The following is a 25146-nucleotide window of genomic DNA, read 5'->3' as shown; positions in this document are numbered from 1 at the left end:
TGCACTCCTTGCAGCGAGCTACTGGGCCACCATGTTTTAGTGTATTTGAGCTGACTTTCTCTTCAATTTTCTACAAAACTGTGAAGTAAAATAACTTTTACATGGTCATTGTCAGGGAAGAGGAATACAATAAAAATTTCAGCAAACATCTAAAAGCAAACATTTATGGGATTTAAAAATGGGTCGTTTTTTAACATATTACAGCATAATTTAAGACGACTTTCCCTATGCAGTAATGCACATGATTTAAACTACTACCTTACACAAATTGTATACAGTTATAGAAACATTTTGAGGAAAAAAATCCATTGTTCTTCTTGGAAAAAATCTAAGAAAACAGTTCAAACATCTCATATTTCAAAAGCTATTTGAAATATAATGTGTAACAAATTAAAGCTGTCAGCCCTGCATGACATATTTTCGGTATCTAGTTATGTGCACAAGTGCATGTAGAGCTGAGAAATTCATGCACAGCTAAAATCTTACATGCACTACTGTGCATATGAATCTAGTATTTCGAGCCCTGTAGTGCACTGCATCACATACCAGTAAGGGGACGGTCAGCCACTGTGTATTTCTCTACTACCGAGCTACGCCTGGTTCCCTCCCTGCCAGCATGTCTGCTGCCTAACTGCATGCCTCTTCATGCCACCATATGAGGACGACCATCCAGATCCTCCTCCATCACTCTCTCCTTGGAGCAGGCAGGCGGCCAAGCTAATAAAGACAAGGGCCAGGAGCTTCATTGTGTTCTTGGCCTCGTGGCTTTCCATGACGCACTCCATGCACACACCAAGGATTATAAATCAAATTAATACACACCGTGACATGGACACTAAAGTGTTGGCCGGCTCCCTGTGATCTGTGTTGATTGGATGCTTCATCAAATTTTGATTGGCCCATATGCCAAGGACAAGCGCAACAGTGCAGGGTACTTGACAATGTTGACAAACTGCTTATTTGAAGGACCTTGGAATACTAATTGGACATTAAGCCACAAAATTCTGTGATTGATTCTGACAGCTACCTCTTGCCATCAAAGCATCTTGGGAGGCACAAGAGAAGGAGGAAAAATTGGTTTGCATTGGCGGAAGTGGCTGGTTGCTTCCACAATTAGAGCTGAACCTCATCGGCAATGACTGCAAAACTGGGCCGACACAGAAAAAAAAAGAGCCAAACCAAACATTTTTGTGATCTCTGACAAGAACAGTGAAACCATTATCAATTAATAATGGCTCTGTGTAGTACCAATAAGTCACCAGTAGATCCAAAATCATAGAAAATCATCAACAAGCTCTGTTTTAGCCAAATGACTGCTGTATAAGATGAACTGCTCGCTGTGTGGTTAAAATATGAGCAATTACAAAATTTTGTAAAATGATGTATCTTCTTAAATAAATCAAAGTGTTACCCAAGTGTTACCCTTGAGATAAAGTTTTGACAAAATCAATGACAATGTGAGAATGGTTCATGGGATACTTAATAAGCAAAGAAAATACTTTAAAATGGGACATGAACACAGCAAGATTGTGTTTTCTTTGCCTGGTTTTAAAAGCATTAAAGTAAAGTGACATAATTTTCTTACCAGACTGTTCTAGCGGTTCTATAATTTGGCTTTACCCATTTATTGTATCCACACTAATTATGATTATTTATCACAAATGTTGTTATATGATAAATATTTTTCTTTTTTCCCCCAATTGAAAGGGTTTCTTTTGGGGAGTTTTTCCTTATCTGCTGTTAGATTTTGAGGACAGAGGGATGTCACATGCTTTAAAGCCATATGAGGCAAACTGTGATTTGTGATGTTGTGCTTTATGAATAAAATCAAATCTAATTGAATTTCATTGATCTGCATTAAACTGAATCAAACTGAATTGAGTACATATTTTGTATAAATACCAATAGCCAAACCCACTACATAGTCCCCATATCAATATTCAGGTTTTTGGTCAAAAACATTGTGATATTTGATTTTCTGCATATCACCCTGCTCTATTTCCAATAACATTTATTTCAAAAGACTAATTATTATAAGCCTGGCTTTGTCGGATTCATTCACAGAGATGAATAAATCTGGAACCTCGGAATTCATTTTTCCATTTCTAGCTGGTGTTGCCAACAAACAAAATGCCTCCGGACACAACTGGATAGACTTCATCTGTAGAATCAGAGCAACAAAACATCTGACACAGCGCTTATGGAGAACATGCTGCTCTGTCAATCATCAAATCAAACCAGCCACATATTGGACAAATGGTTGTGATTGGCCAGGCGGGCTGTAAATCTGTCTAAAAGAAGGGGGACCAGACGCATCAGCCAAAACAAATGAAACATGAGCTGGGAGATTCGTCTGGTTCCAAAGTTAAATCACTTTGGCTAGGCTTTTTTTTTTCCCCAAGTGGCTTACCATGACTGCCCAAATAAAGAATCCCAAACCACTACGTCAAAGTCAACCCACACACAGCTTAAGATCCAGACAGAACTGTGTGGCGTGTATCTTTTAGATGTGAAATTATCAAACCCAACTGGCACATTGTCTTGACTGTTTTAGGCATACTATTACATTCAATTACTTGCAAGGATGGGCTGTTTTCACAGCAAAGGAACCACTTAATATGCTTTGTTTTTGGTTGCCTAAAACCTTGTTCTCATTGCACAAAAACTGGCTAACACCTGCTAAAATCTGGCTTTTTAATGAAATGGGAATGCATATGATCGGCATTTACACGCAGATCAAATGACTGCTGCAGACATGGGTATTTGTCACCTCCGGCTCCAATCAGCAGTGATGGGAACACAACACCCAGGTAAACGCAGTGATTTCAGCTCCTTCACTGGCAAGAAGTAGTGATGTGCCGTCACTAGCTACCATCTGCAGTGCTCAAATTTATTGGAAGTTAGTCTACACCAGGTTTAAAAGAGAAACTGAATAAGTAAGAGAAGAGAAGAGAAGAAGAGAAAAAACCACTGAAGAGTTTCAACAGACCTCTGTTTCTAGTGTTTTGTATTGTTTGCCTGTTTGCCTGCCTATCCACGACACTGCATGGACACACTGACACACCAACCCCCCCACACACACACACACACACACCAGCTGATAGAAAGGCAGGCTTGTGTGCTGCAGTGGTGTGTTCTCTGGCAGTGGAAATGTAGCCTACTGCTCATATTTAGCAGGTTTACCCATGTTTGAAAAACCTGCAAGCATGCTTTTCTATAGCCCTAAAATCATGTTTCTATGTTGGTGCAGACCCATAAAGTAACACATATTTATTCAACATCTTGCATTCTGTGAAAAATGACTCTCTTTGAGTGATTTCCAACCTGCTGAGTTCTTTGGAAAATATAGCAACTCCCATGAGACTGTACAACCATCACTGTCTCCAGTTTGCTACAAGAAAATATCTCAAGCTTTGTCTTCAAAGTAAACCGAACAAATCCCTCTCCCCTATCCGAACCAGCATTTCTGTATCACCTGTATCATGTCAAAAGTCCTGCGTCCCTTCAATCCACTTTGTGCCCCACTAGCTTCCCCGTCACACTCAGCTGTTTCTCCCAGTGAGTCCTGATGGTGGTTTGTCCTCTTGTCAGTTAGTACCCACTGTGAATGACTACATCTGGGACTGTGGAGCATGACAGCAACCAGCAGCTTGTGGTGTAGGATGAAGAGAGCCTGTTCAACCCTGACAACTCTCCAAAGTAACACAGACAGACAAACACAGTCTGCTCCTTTGCATGATTCATCATCTCCTCTGTGGCAGCTGCTTGGTAAGACTGGGAGTCACTGTAATCCGTTTCACAAATATATACTTTATAATGCATGTCTCCACTATTCACATCTATTAAGTACCTCTATATTAATTAGGCGGTGCAGTAAAAAAAACCTTTTTACCTTCAAATCAGGACTAAACAACGTGCAGTGGCACTGGCTCCTATTTACTGTTAATAAATGGAAAGTCAAGTGTGCACCCTCTTTAATTAAGTTTACAGTGACATTTTTGCCAGTACCAATACTGAGATAAAGGTTTTTCATTTCATCCAAATACCTCCATGTGTGTATTTTCTCCCTTGGAAATTCCTATTTTCACCGTGTTTACAGGAACAGTCTAATGTGATGAAGTCTTCACACTACAGCTTCATTAGTACCTGTCCCTATTTTTTAAACATGATGCCACAGTTTGCAATCCCTGAGGCACAACTGACTTCAAATGCAGAAATGAAAAACATTTACTTGGTAAAACACTGTCAATTGTATTTTTTGCCATTTTTGTTGCTGTCATTGTTGCATTATGTACAAAACTTTAGAAATGCAGACAACATTTTGTTTTATTTGTTACATTGGAAAGGCTTTAAAATAAACTTCTTTTTGAAATTATGCCACATATTTTATACTAAGTGAAGGCAACTTGGCCTAAATTCTACATATATTTTGAATATTGGTTGCTAAAATACACACTGTATCTTTCTGTGTATATTTTTCCCCCTCAGAATTTCAACAGAATGGGATTTAGATGTGGCAAAATTATCTGGAACAAAACTGAATCACTGCCTGTAGTTATTATCAATCTGTCGTTGTCTGTTTTATTTTCCCTTTTAGGCCACCACAAGAGCCACAGTAATATTTGACAAGCCGTAGTACACAGTCTAAACATTGCTCATATTCGTAGTCATATTTTGTTTAGAGGTGATAACAGAGGTTGCTAGAATTGCCACATCCGGAAAAATCTGCCCCCCTGCTGATGCAGTTAAATGCACGATCTTTTGGTCCGTGTGTTTGTTTAAATGACAAACAGTCTGTGGTTAACATACAGCAGGGCTATGCAGTAGTTCCCAGCAGAAATGTGCAAATGTGATGATTAGCATCCTTTCTATACATATTCAAACGGTATAGCCAAAGCCAGTTTCAGCACTGAAACAGTGTCTACATAAACAGGACAGCCGGCAGGAGGGGACAAAGGACGGCACAGGTGTGACGTTTTGACAGCATGTAAAGGGTGCGACCAACTGCGGGACATTTAAAAAGTAGATGTCAGCACTTAGACGTGGAAAGTCAGTGGTCCAAAATGGCCCCAAATGGGGAAAACAATGAGATTCAGAAGCTCCTTACCCTCCGAGCAGAGGATGAGATCAGGCACCATATAACAGAGACGGTAAATGGTTGTTATTGCCACATTATGCCACTGTTATTGTTTATAAACTGCTATCAATGTATGTTTTATGTTCCTTTTTAGGCTGACTACTGGTTAAGCTCCAAGTGCCCGTCACACCTCTTTTGAGTCTGCCATGCTGGCATGCTATCTAAAGTCATTATCATTATCTGTCACTCTAAGGCAATGTTTGGTATATGGAGGTGAGCCCGCAGTCGTACACTGTATCATCATTAATCAGCACACTTATCTGTTCTGTCTCCAGTCCAACCACATTAATATGCACACTCGCTATCACATGTGGAATCTGTGTCTGAAAAACGTTAGAAAACGTAATGAATCATGCTTCGTTTTATTCTGTGCCCGAGAGGACAGTAAGACCGTCGCTGTAGATGTCCATTATCACCTTCTACGGCAATCTGCATATTTCCATGTGGCCCAGCCTCTACACTGCCACTGTAAATTTATTAATCATGCCACATTATACGCTTGAGCTTGCTTTGGAGCGAACTGGCAGCCCAGGTGTGGCTGTGTGTTATTAAGGTCAGAGTCTGAGGGAGATGAAAAACTGCTCTTCCCCTCCCTTTCCCTATCGACTGACGAGCTTGAGAGTGAAAAGTGAAGCCTTAAATATGGTGCTGGGTTTTTACGAGAAATGCAACAGTGTTTCTTGTTCGAAGCAAAACAAATTGGTTTGTATTTTTCCATTTCATTGATTTCAAAATTTTCAAATACAGTCCAAAGTGCAGACTGATTTAAATGTGTGCCAGTGTGGTCTAACACTGTGAGAGGCTGTATATTTCTTACTAAAATCTCTTGATGTTTAATGCTGCTCCGAGGTCAACCACAACAAAAAAAGGCTAGACAGGCTTCATTAAAGGGATATTTCACCAATTTTCAACCAGCTTTGTATCAAAACGTGTAGATGAACTGTGTCCAACCTTCCTCCATCTAGCAAGTGCCTAAATATCCCCCCTTCACCCCTCCCCCTCCTGCCAAATTATGGTGTTTCATTGTCTCTTTGGGCTGATGCTTGAACTACAGGTGTATTTCCACATTTCCATGCCGCTGCCACCACGCACACAAAGAATATAGCACTGCTCAAAAGACACACCTACCATTCTCTCTCTATTTCAAACTCAGACAAAAATCCGATAAAATGGAAAAACTCGGCAGTGCTGAGCCAACATAAACCAAGATAATGTTACTGCTCTGCCTATTTCTCGCCTAATTTGACCCATTTTGCTGTAATGGCGAGAGTTGGTATACAGGAAATGGGCACCACACTGCTTCCTGCCCAGTAGAAACAGAGGCCATAAAAACTGAGATTAACAGTCAAGCTAAGCAGAGCAAATATAAAGCAGGATTCTGTAACTGTGTTGCATATTTCTTGCCTCAGATGTTTTCAGAAACAAGTTTTAGCTTACTGTTTAAGTGTAAAACAAAATCCAGCCGGCCACCATTGTATCAAACGACAAGGTTGCATTACGAGAACCAACAGATGAATTCTGGGAACTGTAGGTTTTTTTTAATCTTTTGAGCAACAGCCAATGCCACAGACCTTTTCTCCTGTTTTCTCTGATCATGTAGCACCAATTTCAAACGTATTTATGCTGAACAGACAGCCGAATTTTACGTGAGGACTGAACTGCTCCTCAATCATTTGATAACATATTCTAATATGCACAAGAACCTGTGATTAAAATTGTGTGTGCATGTGCATAAATGTGAATTTAATTAAACAGTGTTTTCTTGCATAACTTTTATGCAAAGCGTTTAGATTTTGAGAAAAGGCGGGTTGCTCTCCCTCTTGATGCCCAACAAGATTGCACAGTCTATTAGGAGCTGTGACCTTCACCATGGCAGCCAATTGCCTGCTTGCTGCCTGTTCTAGAAAAGACGCCCAATCTGCCCGAAGCCATCTCTTTCCCAAAGGACCAACGGCCGTGATTCATGCACCCTCATCCCTGATGTGCCACGGTCTCATACACACACACACACAGTTACAATGTCCAGACACACACAACCACAGGGCAGTGAAATATTCATAAATCCCTTTCAAGCCAGCGGCTGAGAGCAAGGCCATTACTTTTGCCATTGTTTGAAAAAAAAAATTTAAAAATCAGCTTAGCTGGCACAGAGGAGGCACACAGTGAGCTTTTGGGGGTTTGGGGAGAAGGAGAGCTGAGCTGGAGTTATGCGCCGCTGCGATTGACCTCCAGAGTCAGTTTGACTGATTTAAAGCACCCGTCCGCCCGCCCTCGTCTTTCTCATCTCCTTCCAACTCACCCCATGGAGGCTTCCTATCTGGCTTAACGGAAGGCCTTTCAGAAGATGCACAAGGGTGGCGAGATTGTGACATCTGAATTGCTAGCTGCAGTAAATACATTCATGGCACTTAGGCAGAGGGTGGCAATAAATTCCCTGTGAAATAGAGACAGTAAAAGAGTCTAGATAGGCTGTTTTTTCATGGCGCCAGAGCCAAGAGTTCAGACAGATAATGGCTAACAATACGGTAAAAGTAATGAAGTGTGGCACCTACAAACAAATTACAATTCACTACCCCCATCATAATATCAGTTTCTGGTTCAAAAACATGTTTGTTTTCTTTTTGTGTGTTTTTTCATGACAATGACCCTGTTGAGTAACCTTAATGCTGTATATCTGCTATAGTAGCTGTGGCAGTATCGATTTGTACTTACTGTGTTGAAAAACAAACATACACCCCTGTTCTGTGGTTAACTGATGGGTTAATGTGCATCTGGTATAATTTCGTGAGCATGGTGTTGCTTTGAGTAGTTTGATCTACATGTTATGTTACATATGTTTCTAAGATCTTAATATTTAAGGTGGACATTTTTTTTCTTTGTACATTAGCTATTGTCCTAATTGTAATGGAAATGTTTGCCTAAATTTGTACTGCACTATACGTTGGTCACTTGTGCTATGTGTTTCCATGTCATTTGCAAAAAGTCAACCAATATTTAAAAAAAAAAAAAAAAGAAAAAAGTTGAATGCTGTTTTAGGTATTAAGTAAAAAAAAAAAAAAGTCCAAATTGTATTCACTTCGCCAAACTAGCCAGCCAGCTCAAAAAGGAGGGACAAAGAAATTATTTAATAATTGTAAGCATTAATGTCTTTTAAAAGGCTGGGTACCAAACTCAGTACTTTTAAAGGTACGGACCAAATTACATCTGTACGACTGAGTACCTATTAACGTTACATCTATCTATGCCAAATGTTAGTACCCGAGACCACATCTGGGTGAGAACACCAGGTGAAGATAAGAGGCAGAAGTGCCACGAAATGCCACGAAGCCTGGAAGCCAGCCGTGGAGCTCCACAGCCTGCAAATGAGCTTTGTGGAGCCGCTGGGTTCAAACACACTCAGGAGGCGGAAGCATCTGGATGCCGGGAAGCCAACTACAGAGATCTGTCAGCCACTTTGTTAGCTGTTGTCACTTTTCTGGCAAGCCAAAACTATTGCTGCAGCACCGATCTACCACAAAAGTTTCAGCATCTGGTCTTTTTGTCTTTTCTACATTATATTAGTTATAGCCTAGTATAGACAGAAGATTAGAAAAAGAGGAGCAGAATGCATTTCAGTCTACTGAGTCACCCCTCCAGGCTGTTTAAAAAATTTTATATTTACAAGTACTAAAAAGATGCACTGTTGGGTACCAGAACCTAAATTGGTACCAGTACAATTTCAGATGTAAACAGTACCCAACCCTAGTCTTTTCACATTTCATTTAGTTCCACAAAAAATAGGTACACTGTAGTGAAATTAGAATTTATAAATTGTGGAAACCAAATGCAGTTTACTTTTCACAAAAGCTTTACACCTCTCCTAAACTGGAAACAGATAAATTAAAAAATATGGGAACAGGATGCAAGAGAAGACACAGAGTGACTTCTTTAAACTCTAACAGCTGGCGCTATGATGCAAAAATTACATTCTAATAATGAGACTGGAAAAAAATTAACTGACATGAGGACCTTTTTTTCCAGTGATTAATGCTGCGATACTTGCTTCATATACCTTCATGTGACTTTTTGAATCTTTTAACACTTAATTTACCACCTCAGCTTGGGTAAGAATTAATGATGAACGTGGGTATGCTGTCGCAGTTTGAGTGTGCTGGACTTCCTGGCAGCCACCCTGGCCAACATGTTTTGAAATTTTAATATGTGCCTCTTAACATGTCCAAAATCCTCCCACACTGCTGCTTTAAGGGTTTTTCCTGATGGCTACAAGGCTGAGATGCAGTCTCCCCTCTCTTACTAAATTTATGCAAATAGCAAAAGCCATGCGCACGTCATGTTTTTGCCAAAGACAGAGCATGTCACATATCCCACAATCTTTGGCGAAAGCAGCAAGTCTGCAATCAAAACAGAGCCGCAGGGGATAAAAAGTACAAGCATATTTGAAGTCGTTTTTAAATTCATTTTATGATGACATCAGCTGATCTAGCATTTCCTGAGCATGGTATGAGGCGGTCTAAGAGAGAGTAACCAGGAACATCTTGTAAAGAATACCATTTTACAATTCAAAGCATTTTAATTACTTTGGCTGTCAGCTGCTTTTTTGCTTCACAACAACATTTTTTGCAACATGGATCCCTTGTGCAGATGAGTGCACATAAAATGTTATACAACAGAAGCGCTGAATAAAAATCAACTTGCAAAAAAGTAGAAAAAACGCAGGCAATAAACATTTTGCTTTAATACATTTTGGCTTCTTTTAATTTAACTCCTTTACATAACTGTAACTTCTTAAAGGGACAGTTTACCTCAAATCACAAACACATTTGCTCTTACCTGTGGTGCTATTTATCAGCCTAGATTGTTTTGGTGTGAGTTGCCAATCATTGGAGATTTCATCCGTACAGATGTCTGCCTTCTTTTCAATATAATGGTACTAGATAGTACTCTGCTTGTGGTGCTCCAAGTGCCCAAAAAATACAGCAATGTCTATTTCCATAAATCATGACCCAGTTACTCAAGATAATCCACAGACTTTGTTAAAGCAGTTTAATGTGTGTACAATTTTTCTCTACCGAACTACATCCACCAACTGTATCATTACGCAGAAGAAAGTCTGCATCTATTGCTAGCTCACCTAGCTCAGCAGAGCAAGCTATTATTACAGCTCAGCCAAGGAGGATCCCATTAATGTTAACATCCAGAGCAGATGCAGGCTTCCTTTTGCTCAGTGATACACCACAAGCTGAGTGCCAACAACTTTCATTATGTTGGAACGAAGACAGACATCTCTATGGCTGATATCTCCAACACTCAACTCAGACCCAAACAATCTAGATTGATAAATAGCACCACAGGTTTGATTTTGGGTTGAACTGTCTCTTTAATGCAAGTGCAAAACTGTTTCAGCACTGACAAATTATTCCTAATTTTCATATATTTCATTTTTGTTTTAAACTCCATGTCCACCCATAGCTCTGCTTATCGTAAGCTCCAGCTACATAAAATGTTTAAGTATTCCACACATGCCGCTTTTCTGTTGCGTCCCTGAGGACCTGCAGAAACCCATCCCCACACTGCAGCCCTCCACCTTGTTCTCTGGTAGCCAATTCCAAAATGTCAGACATCAGAGTTATTGAAAGCATAAAATGTTTTCTGCCCTGCCTGCTCGCTCTTAATAGAAGAAGAAAAAAATGCAGCTTGATCTATGATGCCCTTGCATGCAGGTTGCTTCTTCTTTATCTCTTGCAGTGCTGCACAGTTAACATGACTAAAGCTGTCAGGCACACCCTCCTATTCAATCATGAATACAGACACACACACACACACACACATACACACATACACACACATACACACACATACACACACACTCAGATGCAGTCATACAGACACAGGTAGACATTTTGTAAACAGAAAAGATAAGGAGAAACTGTGAAAACGTATCTCCCCGTCAGTTCTGAGATCTTGCTCGTTGATCCAGGCGGAGAAAAGATGACCCTGTTTTTGTTTGGTATTTTTTGTTGTATTAGTGGTAAAAAAAAAAAAAAAGAAAGAAATAAAGCTGGAGATAAAGCTGTTCTTCTGGGGCAGCAGCTCACAAGCACATAGAGCTGCTGTTGGGTGATCCTGTCTCCCGCCAGCTTAACTGTCACTCTTTCTCCATCACCTGAACTCTAATTGGCGAGGCTCATTACACCTCTCCTAAACTTAAAACGATTGAGATGCCCTCTGTTTAATTTACCACCAGTTCTCCAGTTAAACACGATTAAGCACTTAGGCTTGGCGGATGGCTCTGTCCCACTATCAGACATTTCAGGAGATATAAACGACAAATTGTTCACCATGGGTTAAAGAAAAAAGACAGTATTGCACGGGGGTGGGTGTACAAAATTCTATATAATATGTTTATAATTATACATGTACTGCACACATGTACTGTAGGATAGAAGCAGATAAAAAGCAACACCTACATGCTCTGGCTCAAGTCCTGCTTAGACACCACATTCATTTGGAAACCTCATTAGAATATTCTTGGCATTTTTTTGTCAGTGTTTGTGATCAAACTTATTGAACTTATTCTGAGTTGATGATGACGTCTGTGTGGTTAATAGCTCACAAAAAATGCTGCATTTTTCCACACATCAATTTGTGGTATTCCTCCACAAATAGGTGTTGCAGTGTCTTTCATCTCGGCTGACTGTTCCACCAGCAAAGACTGATTGATTGATTTTGATTGACTGATTTTTAACTCTGTGCTGGTATAGTGTTTACTGCAGTTTTAGGCAGGTTTTGTGGATTTGTTGCATTTAATTGCATTACACTGCCAGGTGTATCAAAAGACAGAACTTAAACACGAGCTGTAAATAATATTCTTGTTGAGAAAGACTGAGGAAGAAAATACAATGTCAAGAGATGAGAAAGACAGCAGTATTCATTTTCCAAGGCAAAAATATGTTTAAGCAGAGGATGGATAAAGGCACAGCAGAGGGAGAGAGGGTTTAATAGAGTAAGGCAAACAAATGAAATGAATGTTTCTGTACCAAAGAACCTGAAGAAATAACCACAGCTGAGGTCTATTTGATGTTGAAAAAAGAAAAGATGAAGGCTACACACTGACATTGAACAACACCTTGACACGGAGCAAAAGGAAAAAATTATGATCATAACTAGTCGAGATTTTGTGAAGAATGTGAAGTTACAGGTGTACTTGCTTTTCAAGTTTTCCATGCTTTAATCTTGTCAGGAAAAAATGTGAAATTAAAAGAAGCACAGGTTCCTCAAACATAGAGATTAGAATTTGAGAAAGGTGCTAAATACATGTTCAGTCCTTGAAATCAATTTCACAACAAGTTGAAAAAGTTCAGGCCAATGGCCTTCAAAAAACTTTATTTTGCTGTATTTAAAATATCTATTTCTCTTATTTCTCAATATGTGCTCTACTTTTCAGCTACTTGTGTTTCTTTATTCTTTCATAACTTTTGCTCAGTTTCTCGCCTGCGTAAGCATGTCTGATCACAAAAGCTGTGCTTGGAGTTGTCCCAAATTATGGCTCTGAACCTATCAATAATTCTTTTGGTTATTTGTGATATGGTTTATCTTAGTAACACTCTAACATTGACACTGCAATCACACAGCAGGGGCAGAATGGGAGGAAAGAGGAAAGCTGCAATTATTCCAGCTTCGGAGTAGTCATGTCTTATTCCAAGATGTTATCTTCACCAGTAAGAAGGAAAGGATAATCGCTGATGAGTTGTCGGTGCCGCCAAGTTAGTGACAACCACTGGTTACGCTGTCTCAACCCCGTTGCTGTGGAGACATTATACCCACCCTACGGCCTCTCGCCAGTGTGCTCTCAGTGAGTACATGACTCTATTTTAACCTCTAAACCTCCTTTAGCACTGTTAACTATTAGCATCATCATTTTTACTGGCATGTCAGAGAAATAGTGATAAAGAATAAAATACAACCAAAACACAATACAAAAACATGTGAATGGGACACCCCAAATATGCTACCTAAAGCTTTTGAGAGGGAGCCCAAACAATTAACATGTAACATCCAAAAAAAAAACAATACAGTCAAAACAAAACAAAACAACTTTAAATACCAAAAAATGCCCAGCACATTACACTGTAGTACTACTATTGTACCATATTGGCAAAAACGCACACCCACAGGATAGACCACATATACCAGTCCTCTGTCCTGAAGGTTAATACCTGTATTCATGAATACATTAAGCAGCTGGGAGCCCAGTTGACATATAGCACCATGCATAATGTATAGATATACATAATGTCTTCTGCAGAGGGGAATCAGTTGTCAAATGTCATCTCCCTACCACAGGTTACGAAAGGCTGGCTGACAAGACACCATCAAGCTTGACACAACTAGACATGATTGCTTCACAAATAATATGTTGTCCAGCCACAATCCGTGTTCAAGAGGACATAAAACATACACAACAAAGCTGGGGAATGCATGTAGCATTCTCCACCTGCCGCTTTACATTCTCAAGATAGCTTTTGTTTGTCGCCCCTGCCCATTCTGTCGTCTGCTTATTGTTCAGCACAAATCAATATAGCAATCCTGATAAAAAACAAGAAGATTTTATGAGCCTTGTTAGAGCAGCTGGATGAGGGATATTCCCTCAAGGAGTCTGCAAAATGATGCTGTTTTAACCCCTCTTGTGCTGCATTTGGACAGCTTTTACAAACATTTAAGCCTTTAACCCTAAACAGATTGCTTTGACTTTGGCTTTTTTTAAATTTTACATTTTTCTATCCCTCTTTTTTTAACCTCTGAAACCTCAACAAACTGGATAAATTAAATTAAATTATTAAAAGAAACATGGCTAAAAAGGCATTGAGCAACTTGGTAAGAGATGTACCACAAATTAAAGAAACAGGAAAAGGTGACATGAATATGACCTGAAAATTATTTTTTCAGAAGAGAGAGAAAAAAAGAGAGAAAGAGAGAGAGAGAGATTATTAATAAAAAAAAGTTTAGAATAATGAAAAAATATGGAAAACGTCAAGAAAGCTATATTTATAATTATTATTGTAACTATTCTTAATCTATTTTTTTATCCATGTATTTATTTAGATATTTTTGCTTTTATATTTTTAAACATTTTTTTATTTTTTGGGGTAAATTTCAGGTAATTTTCTTATTACTTATAACTTGCAACAAATCAAGCTAATCTGCTCAGGTTTCAAAGGGTTAAGGGAGACAGAGGGGAGGAAACAGCTGCTAGAGCAAGACATGGTAAGGAGGGTAAGAAAGAGATATTAAGGAAAAAGTAAGAAAGAAAATGAAAGAGATGGACAAGAAGCAAGCAAGAGGGAGATAAAGGGTTAAATACCGGGATAAGAGAGAAAGAAGGAGAGGGGGAAGAATTAGAAAGAGAGTCTAAGGGAATGATGAAAGCCGAGCTGTGCCCTACCCCGGAGGCAATTGTGCTACAAACACACACACGCATGCAGTATCGGCCTGGTGGGCAATCAACATACAAGGCCATCTGCCGAGCGCTGTCAAGGTTTCGAAGAGCGTGAGTGAGCGAGAGGATGAGGGAGGATGCTAGAGAAAAAGAGAGAGTTAAGTACAAGAGATGGAGGAGGGGATTCTCACTGCCTATCTCTGCAGATATTCCACATCTCCATTGGAAACCTTCGCTGTCTCTTTATGGGCCCATACGTCCGGATAGCAGCACCATTTAGATCGCACTTAAAGGGGACTGCTTCGGCATTCGATTTATCTGAGCTTTACAGCCACACTCCATAGCTCTCTGTAGGGAGACGCGCTCACCCTTTTCAACGCGAGCCACAAATCAGTAATTGTAAGCACATCATTCAACAGTCACAGCTGAGTGACTGACGAGCCAACTCCGCAATCAAATCTACAGCCTTCGAAATAATTGTACCGCCTCCCGACGAGCCAAAGTAGGCCACGAGACTCAGATCTGAGAGATTCCTCTTTTCAAGTTTGCACTGCAATTACTGATCAGCTGTCAGTCGAAGGCAGTCGGCATCATTTCCCTTCAATACGTCATTAAGGATGTTTCTCAAGGGGGTCCTCCTGTCTGCAGCCCTGCATTCACACACATGGAGCTGTGTGGGAGTGTATGTTGCGCTGACAGTGTAGTTATGCATATACTCTGGCCTAGTATTTTGTCGATACCTATTTATTCTGAATAACTGAAACAGTTTTAATACTCCCTCTCCGCATTATCGATACACAGGAACAGCTGCACTTTCTCATTCTCTTTCTTATTGTAAATGTTAAGTCATCAAGAAAAGTCATCAAGAAAAGTCATCATTGTCATAATATAGCCTTGTTATATTTATTTTTAAATAAACCTTTTAATTCTATGCCCTCATTTTAATTGTTATCCCTGTGGTACTGAAAATTATATTGAATATCAATATTTTTCAAGGTATTGTATTGAAGTTAGACATGCTAGTATCGTGACAACAAGAGAACATAGATAATCATTTACATTACTGGAGAACATCATTTTAAATTCACATTATATTTTGATCAGACAAGACCGCATCAACCAGAAGTTTACAGCCCTACGGATGCATCAATTTAGGGTTTTCAATAAGCCATCTAACTAAGCATCCTTGCATCTTATTTTGAGAGGTTTAGCCTTTACCCTAAAACAAAAACAGATCTGACTAGTTTCCAACACATATGAGAGGACAGAACGTAAGCAAAGACATTATGTTGCAAATTCTCCACTGAAAAGTAATTATACCCAGGGCGAAACATCGACTTCTACCATTACATTTAACATCTTTTTGATTCCTGCATTACCGATTCTAGAAATTGTCGAGACTAACTAGTGTTTTTCCAACATTATTGATGAACAAACCTTATTGGAAGTGAACTGTGCCTTTGTAGCACAGCCCATTAACTGCAACAGCCAGCTTATTTCAACAGCTCTGGGCCAGCAATACTTCATGATCTGACAGGTGAATAGTACTGGAACAGTTAATAGTCAAATTCATTCCATTCCTTTTCTTTTATTGCCCTAAAGCGCTTTCCATCTCCAGACAAAGGTTTAATGGCCGCTAATGTTCGGGTCGCGTAATTAGCAGAAGAGAAAAAGGGCACACAGCTGTGAGCTGATGGCAGTGGTGGAAAAGGAAGGTTTTTTTTCCTGTAAAGTCTATGAAATATGTATTTGGAAGGCATAAAAACTAGGTTCTTTTCTATTTCTGGAGGAACAAAGGGCCTGAGTGGCATGACTGGTCCATAGAGCAGCAAAAGTGCCCTACTGAATTCCTGATTTTTCTGATTTCTGTCCTCAGTTAACATAACCAGCAGTTATCTATTTAATTAACAAATCCCAGTGCAGATTGAGAGTACCAGGCTGCTGATATAGTCACAAAGGCTTGGCTGAATAATGTTATTAAGACTAATAACTACTATCACTTATCATAACTGTCAGACCAAGCCAAAAAAAAGACACTATTTTGCCAATAATTCTGATTTATTTGAGCCTGATCAACAGTCCACAAACCAGCTGCATCCCAGCTAAATCAAATATTGGAAAATATTCAGAAAACTCCAGGAAGAATTCAACATAATTAATCATAATCTGATATCTTCCAGTATTTTTACCTTTTCCAAATGTCAAAACATTTTGTTAAAATTTTGTTACAAATCTCACAGTCATTGTGTCTTGATGTGGTATTTTGGAGGGATTTTTGACAATTTATTGCTGACTGAGAAGAATGCTTAAACGTAGCATCAAATCTGTGTAACAAATTGTATCAGCAATGGCATCAGCCCAAAAATTGCTTCAACAACTTATGAGAAAAATTAAACATGGGAATGGCCATCATATACTTGTGTAATAATTTTTCGCAGTCCCAATACACCTTTAACTTTCAAAGCTTGAACAGGGCCAAACAAAAACACGATGTTTATTATGACTACTAAAACTTGACACTCAGTGCTGAGCTGCATCTCATATTAAGCTTCATGTTCTTCCACACAACCACTAAACGTCCCTCACAGCTAAGAAAATGTAAAAATAATCACGATTGATCATTAAACCCCCCCTCTTATCATTATAACTAGAAGCAACGATTGCAGTTATTGATCCCTCACGTTGATGAACTGAGCAGAGGGCCAAATTGGTAACCAAACCAAAAATAACTCGAAGAAGTGATGCAGGGAAGACAGTGTCAAACAGTGTCAGACAGATGGCATAATCCCAAGGAAAGTGATGTGGTAACAGACGGGCTCAAAGACTACCTCTGCTTGAATTACCTCTTACATGAAACATAAATGATGACAAGAAGATGGATGCTGATACTCCTCCCTTGACTTGAATTTGCAACATCAAAATGCAGGCCAAATGTCTGCCTGTAGCCGGGATTTTAAAAAAGAAAAAGAAAGTCTGTAGTCACAATTGTACGCCAATGCGCGATTATGATTTCTCCCTGGAACCACAAGGCAATCAGGAAAAGGGGAGTGCGCTGCACCGTGCTGTAGCTCATACAGCTGCTAGTTTCTTGCTCATTTGGGAGTGTATGGCATTCTCTCTGAATGGTAATTATGAGGGGAACAAAAGGGGCATTTAGAGACAAAGGCGGGTTTGGAGTGAATGGGCCAACTCCCATGCACGGCAAGTGTTCTGACTCCAAGTGCTGCTTCAAGAGAGGCGATATGAGGTAATTATGCAGGAGAACTTGCAGAGGGGGGAGAGAAAGGAAGGAGAGGAGCAGAGAGAGAAAGATAGGCCGGGGTTGGCTTAGTGTCTATAGAGAGCGAGACCAGATAGTACCATCTGCATTCTGCACGGGCACTGTCCGTCTGGCTCGCTGTTGCCTTCAATAAAACCTGGCGCCGAGACAGACAGCGAGCAACAGAAATGTATTCCGACGTACAGTATAGTGAAGCACAAACTGGCCCCCAAACAGACACACACACACACACACACACACACACACACACACACACACACACACACACACACACAGGATACAGGGGTGAGTAATATATCGATTACACTCTATGAATCACATGATTTTTTTAAGCCACCGACATGAGACTCAATTTGGCATTTCGGTTCTCTTGCTTTCTCCTATGTCTCTCACTGACACAAAAAATAAATTTAAAAAAATCATAATAAACATGAAAAAATAACAAGCACTCCCCGGCCATCCAGACCACTCTCTCTTGGACAAAAGTGTGTAAGCAGACGAGGTTTGTGTTTTTTCTATGTGTAGGGCTCCAGACCACAACCATTTAGTCGCATTTTGCAATGATGGAGCACCAGTGCAACTTGCAAATATCGTTACATTACTAACTGGAGAGCTGTTAGTTTGATTTCTGCTCAAAGTGAACACATCCTCACCTTTAATGGCGCCACTGTAATGGTTTAACTTTTCGCAATTAGCCAGCAGTCTACCAAAAGCCTTCAGTTCACAGCAAAAACATCGAAAACTTCCAACTAGAGACGAGCCCGGTGCTTCAGAATAAAAGCACCAGTGGTTACACTTTGATTTATGCAATTATCAAAACATTTTATTTAACTTAATCATAACAGTACTTCAACTTTATTGTAACAGTGCTTTATTTATTCATATTCATTAAGACAGTATTTATTTTACATATATATATATATATATATATATATATATAAATATAAAAAGCACTTTATTTAACTTTGTTGCAACTGTAGTTTATTTAGTAGTTTAGTGTTATATTAATCTACAGTAGAGATTTTGAAATATCGAAATATATGTACATCACGTACTGTAATATAGCCTAAAAATAAGCAATATTATTTAGGGGAAATATCACATCACCCAACACTGCATTTCAATGAAAACCAATCGTGTAGCTACAAGTTTTCAGCCCAGTCTATTGCACGATGGCCTCACTGAATTCAATGTGAAAGGGGAGTTGATGGCACTTAATAAGTGGACCAATGCCCCAAATCCTGCATGTCTCACTCTGGAATACATATACTCAATACACAACCCAACAATCATACTTGTTTTTCTCATGAAATTTAAGAAATACAGTATAGTGGCACTTTCTCTTTCAAGATTCCTCATTGGATCTTGTGCTCTACATGCCGATATGTAAATGCCATGGATTTGAAATATTTATATGGTCTAGAATACAGATTAGTAGTGTGCCAAAGGAGACGGTCCTTATTATATAGTAGTCGAGTGATAGATATGGATAGATTTATTGACAATAATGAAAATATATAGATATCAATAACCAGATATAGCTGCAATTTGCAGTTTTAATTTAAGTGCATTTTTATCACACTGTTTCGTTGATTGCTCTTGCGGCACTCACACTAATATGAGTTCCTACAGTGTAACCCATCAGTAAGAAGCAGTAAAATAATCTGCAGCAATTCCATGATGGGCTCTAATGTGCATGGCCAAAAATGACACCACAGAGGTAAATCCCAGTACAAATTAAATCTACTTAAGATACATCTGAGTATTTAAAGTCTAAGGTGATCTTACCTCTCTGATCTTGTCACGTTTCTCTTTGGCGTCAGGCTCTGGCGGCTCACCATCGCTGACGCCCACCACTTTGGGCATGGGGACGGGCGGCAAAGGTTTAGGCCCCGCATCCTTCTTCAGGTCCTCCACTACTTTGTTCTTCTCTGTCTGAATCTCAGCCTGCAGCTCTTCGCGTGACTTTCTCAGCTTCTCCTTTGCCTCCTGCAGTGCTCGCTCATGGTCTGCCCGAATCTTGTCCCGCAGGCTCTCCTCCTCCTCCCTGTAGGAGGCAGGTAAAAGGCAGGAGGTTAGTTTTTTTATTCTTTATTCTTTGTTTGGATCCCCAGTAGCTTCCACAAAGTGAATGCTCGTCCTCCCAGGGAGAACAATCAATTTTATTTTAACCAAGTCTGACAAACACAAACAAAATCAAAACCGTTTGGGGGGAAAAAGGTGTTCAGAGGGGTTTCTTTTTTGAATTAATTAAAGATGAACTTAGAGAACAAACACTGAACCTCTGGGAAATAGATGTGCAATAGTGTTGGAGATGAAAACAGGAAAAGTTATGTGTTTGCTCTCTGGAATAGCATTTCTGCCCATTTTTTCCCCTGAATGTCTATAAGGTTTTATTTTATTTACTTTTATTTAAAACAAAAACACATTGTTATGATGTTAGAAGAGGTGGTCACCAAATAAGCAGGTTCAGAATCCTCCGAAATAAACAACCACAGACTAAAACTCGCACACCTCTAATTCCAATCATTATGGAAAAGATAAAACCATCAATCTCTAATGGAAACCAACCCCTCCAACCCACAACTTGCAATTACATCGGCTCCCGGAAATAGGACAGGTGTCGAAGAACACAATGAGAATGCAAGCAGTGCCAGAATGAGAAACATCATCTTTGGTTTCACATGGTGATAACAAGCTCCAGGGTGTTGACACAACTTTACCCCATGAGGATGCGGGTCAGTAATGAAAAACAAACGCAGCGGGATGCTGAAGCAAAGGTGACAAGAGGACGATGACACCGTACTGTTCCTCCACTGTTACTGAGGGAATAAAGTTTCTTTTTTTTTCTTCTGAATCTCACTTGGTTGTAAAATGGATTCCCACAAACACAGTCACAGCCAAATAATAAACGATGTGCTTCAGGTTGATGAGCTTACAGTAGGGCAGGAGGCGGCTTTTTGGGATACATCAGCTCAAGTCTGCTACATGAAGACACAGGCATTAGATGACAAACCTTTTTGTGTTTCGCCTGGGAGATGCAGTACCTTTCACTAATCACAATTATGTGTACGGGCCCTTTGTGTTAATCACATTCAGGAGATGGGTGCAGTGTGGGTGGAAGGACACGAATTTGAATATGGTATGCATTTGTTCAATGTCAGAGAAGCTGATTTACATTTGAAATTATGATGTTACTCTTAGCTGTAAAACTGCAGCTTTAGGTTTTAAATCTACCTGAATGGTTTTTGCGTATTTGCACAAGGCAACACATTAAATTATGAAACATTAAAATGACGTGAATGGAACAAGGAAAAAAGAGAGTAAGGACACAAACATAAGATTAATTTCCCTTGAGTCAGTCCCTAAAGTTTTCACTGTCTTGCTGTATTACTCCAAGTCCCAATACACTCAAAACTGTGTTTTTCTTATTTTCTTATGAATGACCTTGATGATACAAACTTGTGTCTGTGCATAGTTTGTAGAGAGGTGTTTTCACATTCCTCTACTGAAGAGGGCGATGTCTATGCATTCACCTAAAATCTGACATTCAAACGTACGCCCGGCAAAATAGATTATGTATGTCTCGAATACCAAAGTCAATTTCTAATACTGGAAAAGCATATCAACGACAGAACAGACTTTGACACCCTCAAAGACACATGAAACCTCCAGCATAGAGCGGACTTGTCAGTGCAAAGAGCAGAGTTAGCATTAGCACTGTGAGTGATTCTACAGCACACACGATAGACTGAGCAATTTTTGGGATAAAACAACCGATGTGAACCTTATAACAAAATAGCACAAGCGTTAATGCTCTGTTATCCATTGCCAATATGTCTACAAGCTGACAAATAAACAATTAAAAGATGCTACCTACAATTACTACTCTGATGCATCTGCTCGTCTTGTTGCCAATTTTAATGCATAATGAGCACATGGGGCTCCAACATGTATGGCTGAATCTCTCCAAAGTTTCCTGCGACACTAACGCTAGCCGTCTTGATCCCGCCTGCACTTTCACCTGTCAATCAATCACCAATACCTCCATCGCACTGAGCCAGCGCTTGAGAAAGCAGAAAGCAAAACATAGCACAAGCAGCGACATTAGCAGGGTGGAAGCTGGATCCAAAATTTCTCAGTGAGGGATTTATTTTTTTTTTACTTTTATGTGGGAAAACAAGTTTAACTCACATATTAATAAATTGCCCGAGTGTTGTGTAGTTGGATCAATCACCACACTAACATGTGTGATTGATTCAGAGCCACATCACTCTACCACACTAACCCCTTCATACTGCATTATGTATTATAATTGTGCCTTTTAAACTATTGTTGTGCTTTGTTTTTACTTAGAGACCCATTTTAAATTATTTATTTGTTAATGTGTATTGTGCACCACAGGGAGTTTGTAATTTCATTGTATGCTTGTTCATATAATGACAAATAAAACTGTTCTTAAATAGTATTTCACTGTAAAACTGCTCTATCAGTTCCAAAATTACCTCTACAGTAAAATATCAAGGATCAATCATTGAAAGTTTGCAATGTGTTGCAGCGTAAAAAAAGATAAAAGAATTTCTGAAAATAACGGAGTGTCATCTGAATGCAAACACGTGACTCTGTGTTTATTAATGACTCTCCGTGTGATAAACACAGGAAACGTTTGGGGAACTAACGACCTGCTGTGATCCATGTGGACTCAGCTGCAAATCTCCAGTGCCACACATAAACATTTTAGAGAAAACAATACTGAGTGCATGTGTGTGTGTGTATGCTTGTGTGTGTTTAAACCCAGACTGTAACCATGAAATGCTTGGAGATAGCTGCTTATGTGAATCTCTATCCTCTCCAAGAGAAGAGCAGTGCAGGTTGTTAAGAGTCAAATTTAATTAAAAAAAGGCCCAAAAAACAGATGGCTTTGTGGGTGCAATATCTTTCAGTTCTATCTTTCTGTTTTATCAACTGGCATGTAGACCAAAGAATGAAATACATTGTACATCTTAACTTTGTGGTGTGGCAAAAAAAAAACAAACCCTGAAGGTACAATCACACCTATGATGTTCAGTGTGTGTGTATAAGTGTGTCACACTCAGGCAGGTGTATGTAAATTTATACTGTGTTATTCATGAGACTAACTGTGGTGTCTGTGGAGCAAGCAGAGTTTATACAAACTGCTTATCGAGTGTTAGTTATCTTTTAAATCATACATGTGATGTCTATCATCCTGCTCTTGCCTGTGTTGATTCTTATCCAAGCTTTTTTTTCCCTGTACAGCACTATTTTAAGGGTCAATGTACTTTCCCATCTGCTCAGGCGTTTAACAGGCACACGTGTATATCCATACATAGTCTAATATTCTGATTATAAAAAAAACGTAGGACGGAGAAGTAGAGTGAGGTGCAACACAGCCTACATTTGAGCAGATGTCTTTATTGTAGTCCTGGTATGATAAGACCAAATGGTGCAACCTGAGCCAACTTCACCGGAGCAACCATGAAAAACAAGGATTGTTTGGAAGTGTTTGGGGGAAAAACAGACACACGTGGCGCACATGATTCAGCAAACCTGCCACCTTAAGATGGCTCTGAAGGGAGTTTTTAACTGAAAGTAAAGGCCTTTACGCATGTAATTTGGATGAAAGATGAAGCTAAAATCAGTTCCATCTTACTGGTACAACTAATATAACTGGAATAAAACTTGCACTATTGTCCCACTCTAAGCAGGCAAACAAGCATTCATTCATTAGTCCCACTAAGGTTCATGGTGAGCCACCAAAGTACCAAACAGGAGCAGGTGAGGGAAAAAACTCCATGTACCTCAGCTAAAAACACTTGGCTATGTGCCCTCCAAGTGCTTCCTCACTCATATAAAACCCAATGACAAACAGAGTATATGAGTCTGCAAGGGACTTCAGAGCAGGGCTGCACGGTATATTGTTTCAGCACTGACATTGCAATATTGTCCATGCACAATAGTCAAGGGTAGGACATGCACTGTCAAGTAAGGTAAACTGACTCACATAAGTCATGCTACAAGGTTTTGCTGCTTGATACAAAACGAAAACTCACACAGTTCTCATTATAGACGACCAAGTGTAATGATCAAAGCTGAAAAATGAAGCCAATGCAAAAGTGCCAAAAACTGCAGTTCTTTGAATGGCCACTTGAGGATGGCTACAAAGGAGTCAAGCCCAACAGTTCCCCATGTTAAAATGCCCACTTTACAGAAGAAATAAGTGTTTACAGCCTGGTATAAAAACGCTTTAAGTCTCTATACCTATTTTCAACATCCGTGACAACTGTACGGGGGCTGAATTCCTATAAAACTCACCTGTTCATATTTTATTAAGGCCAAAATTTATGCATAATTAAGGGCGGGAACACAAGAGCGACAGGCTCTGCAAGTCGTTGCTACAGTCTGACTCAGTTCCACCCCACGCTCTTAAAGTGCCAGCCTCTTATCCAAATATGGTCATTTCTGACTCCAGAAAACCAGCCTTACGCTTTAGGGACAGGTTATAAGTGTATGCAATGTAGTTTGGCAGCATTTGTCATGGGAGGTGAGACTCCTCTGAGAGTGATTGTATAGAAAAATAATGTTACCGGGACAGTAAGTGTTGCAAACACAGCGAAGCGCATGCTTTTCTGAAGCTAGTCAGCAGAAAGTGTCTAGATAGAATGAGGTTCCAATATAATGACTTTAAAAAAGAGCATTTTTGTGTTCGCTGCACAGAAGAAATAAAGCACCTGTTAAATACAACATTACCATGATGTCTGACGACTTTTTAATACAGAGTGACTGTAAGTTACCAGCTACAAACCAGGCTTAATCTAACTGAGTTAATCTGAAGAAATCAGAAGTCTCCTGGCTACAGTTCGGAGCCATAAGGCTGAAAAGGAAATTTCAACACTAACGTTCATCTACAACCAAAGCATTCCCCGTTAGCAGTCAACTCTGAAAATAAGCGAAGAATAGGAGAAAAGCAACGTAAGGGAGCCCCCTTATTTTAATGATTAATTATTTCCAAATATTGCTTCTTAAGTCATCTGATAAAAATTCATGCAGTGATTCATATCGTAATACATAGTGCAGAAAACTAAATATTGCAATGTCAGTTTTTCCAGCCCCACTTCAGAGCTGAGTGTGTCCTTATTCCTGTGTGACATGTAAATGTAATACTGTGTATGTGTTTAATAGTGACTCTATGTCTGATTTTTGCAGAAATTATAAAATAATAGTGTAAAAGGACTAGAAGTACAGTTGCAAAAAGAGTGATGAGAGTAACAGATT

General features: G+C 39.5%; 1 protein-coding gene across 3 annotated transcripts in view; it reads right to left on the bottom strand.

The window, feature by feature from the left end:
- Window positions 1-25146, bottom strand: part of man1a2 (mannosidase, alpha, class 1A, member 2) — a 203625-nt gene that overhangs the window by 136066 nt on the left and 42413 nt on the right. For all 3 annotated transcript variants that reach the window (XM_088083570.1, XM_088083571.1, XM_042494453.2), the window contains exon 3: window positions 19642-19900. In XM_088083570.1, coding sequence (XP_087939696.1) covers window positions 19642-19900 — 259 coding nt within the window. The remainder of the gene's footprint in view (window positions 1-19641; window positions 19901-25146) is intronic.

This window comes from Plectropomus leopardus, chromosome 10, assembly GCF_026936395.1.
Source record: "Plectropomus leopardus strain MGB_pleo_1.0 chromosome 10, ASM2693639v1, whole genome shotgun sequence".
NCBI lineage: Eukaryota > Metazoa > Chordata > Actinopteri > Perciformes > Serranidae > Plectropomus > Plectropomus leopardus.
Note: the sequence above shows the minus strand (reverse complement) of the source record. Positions and strands in the feature narration are given on the sequence as shown.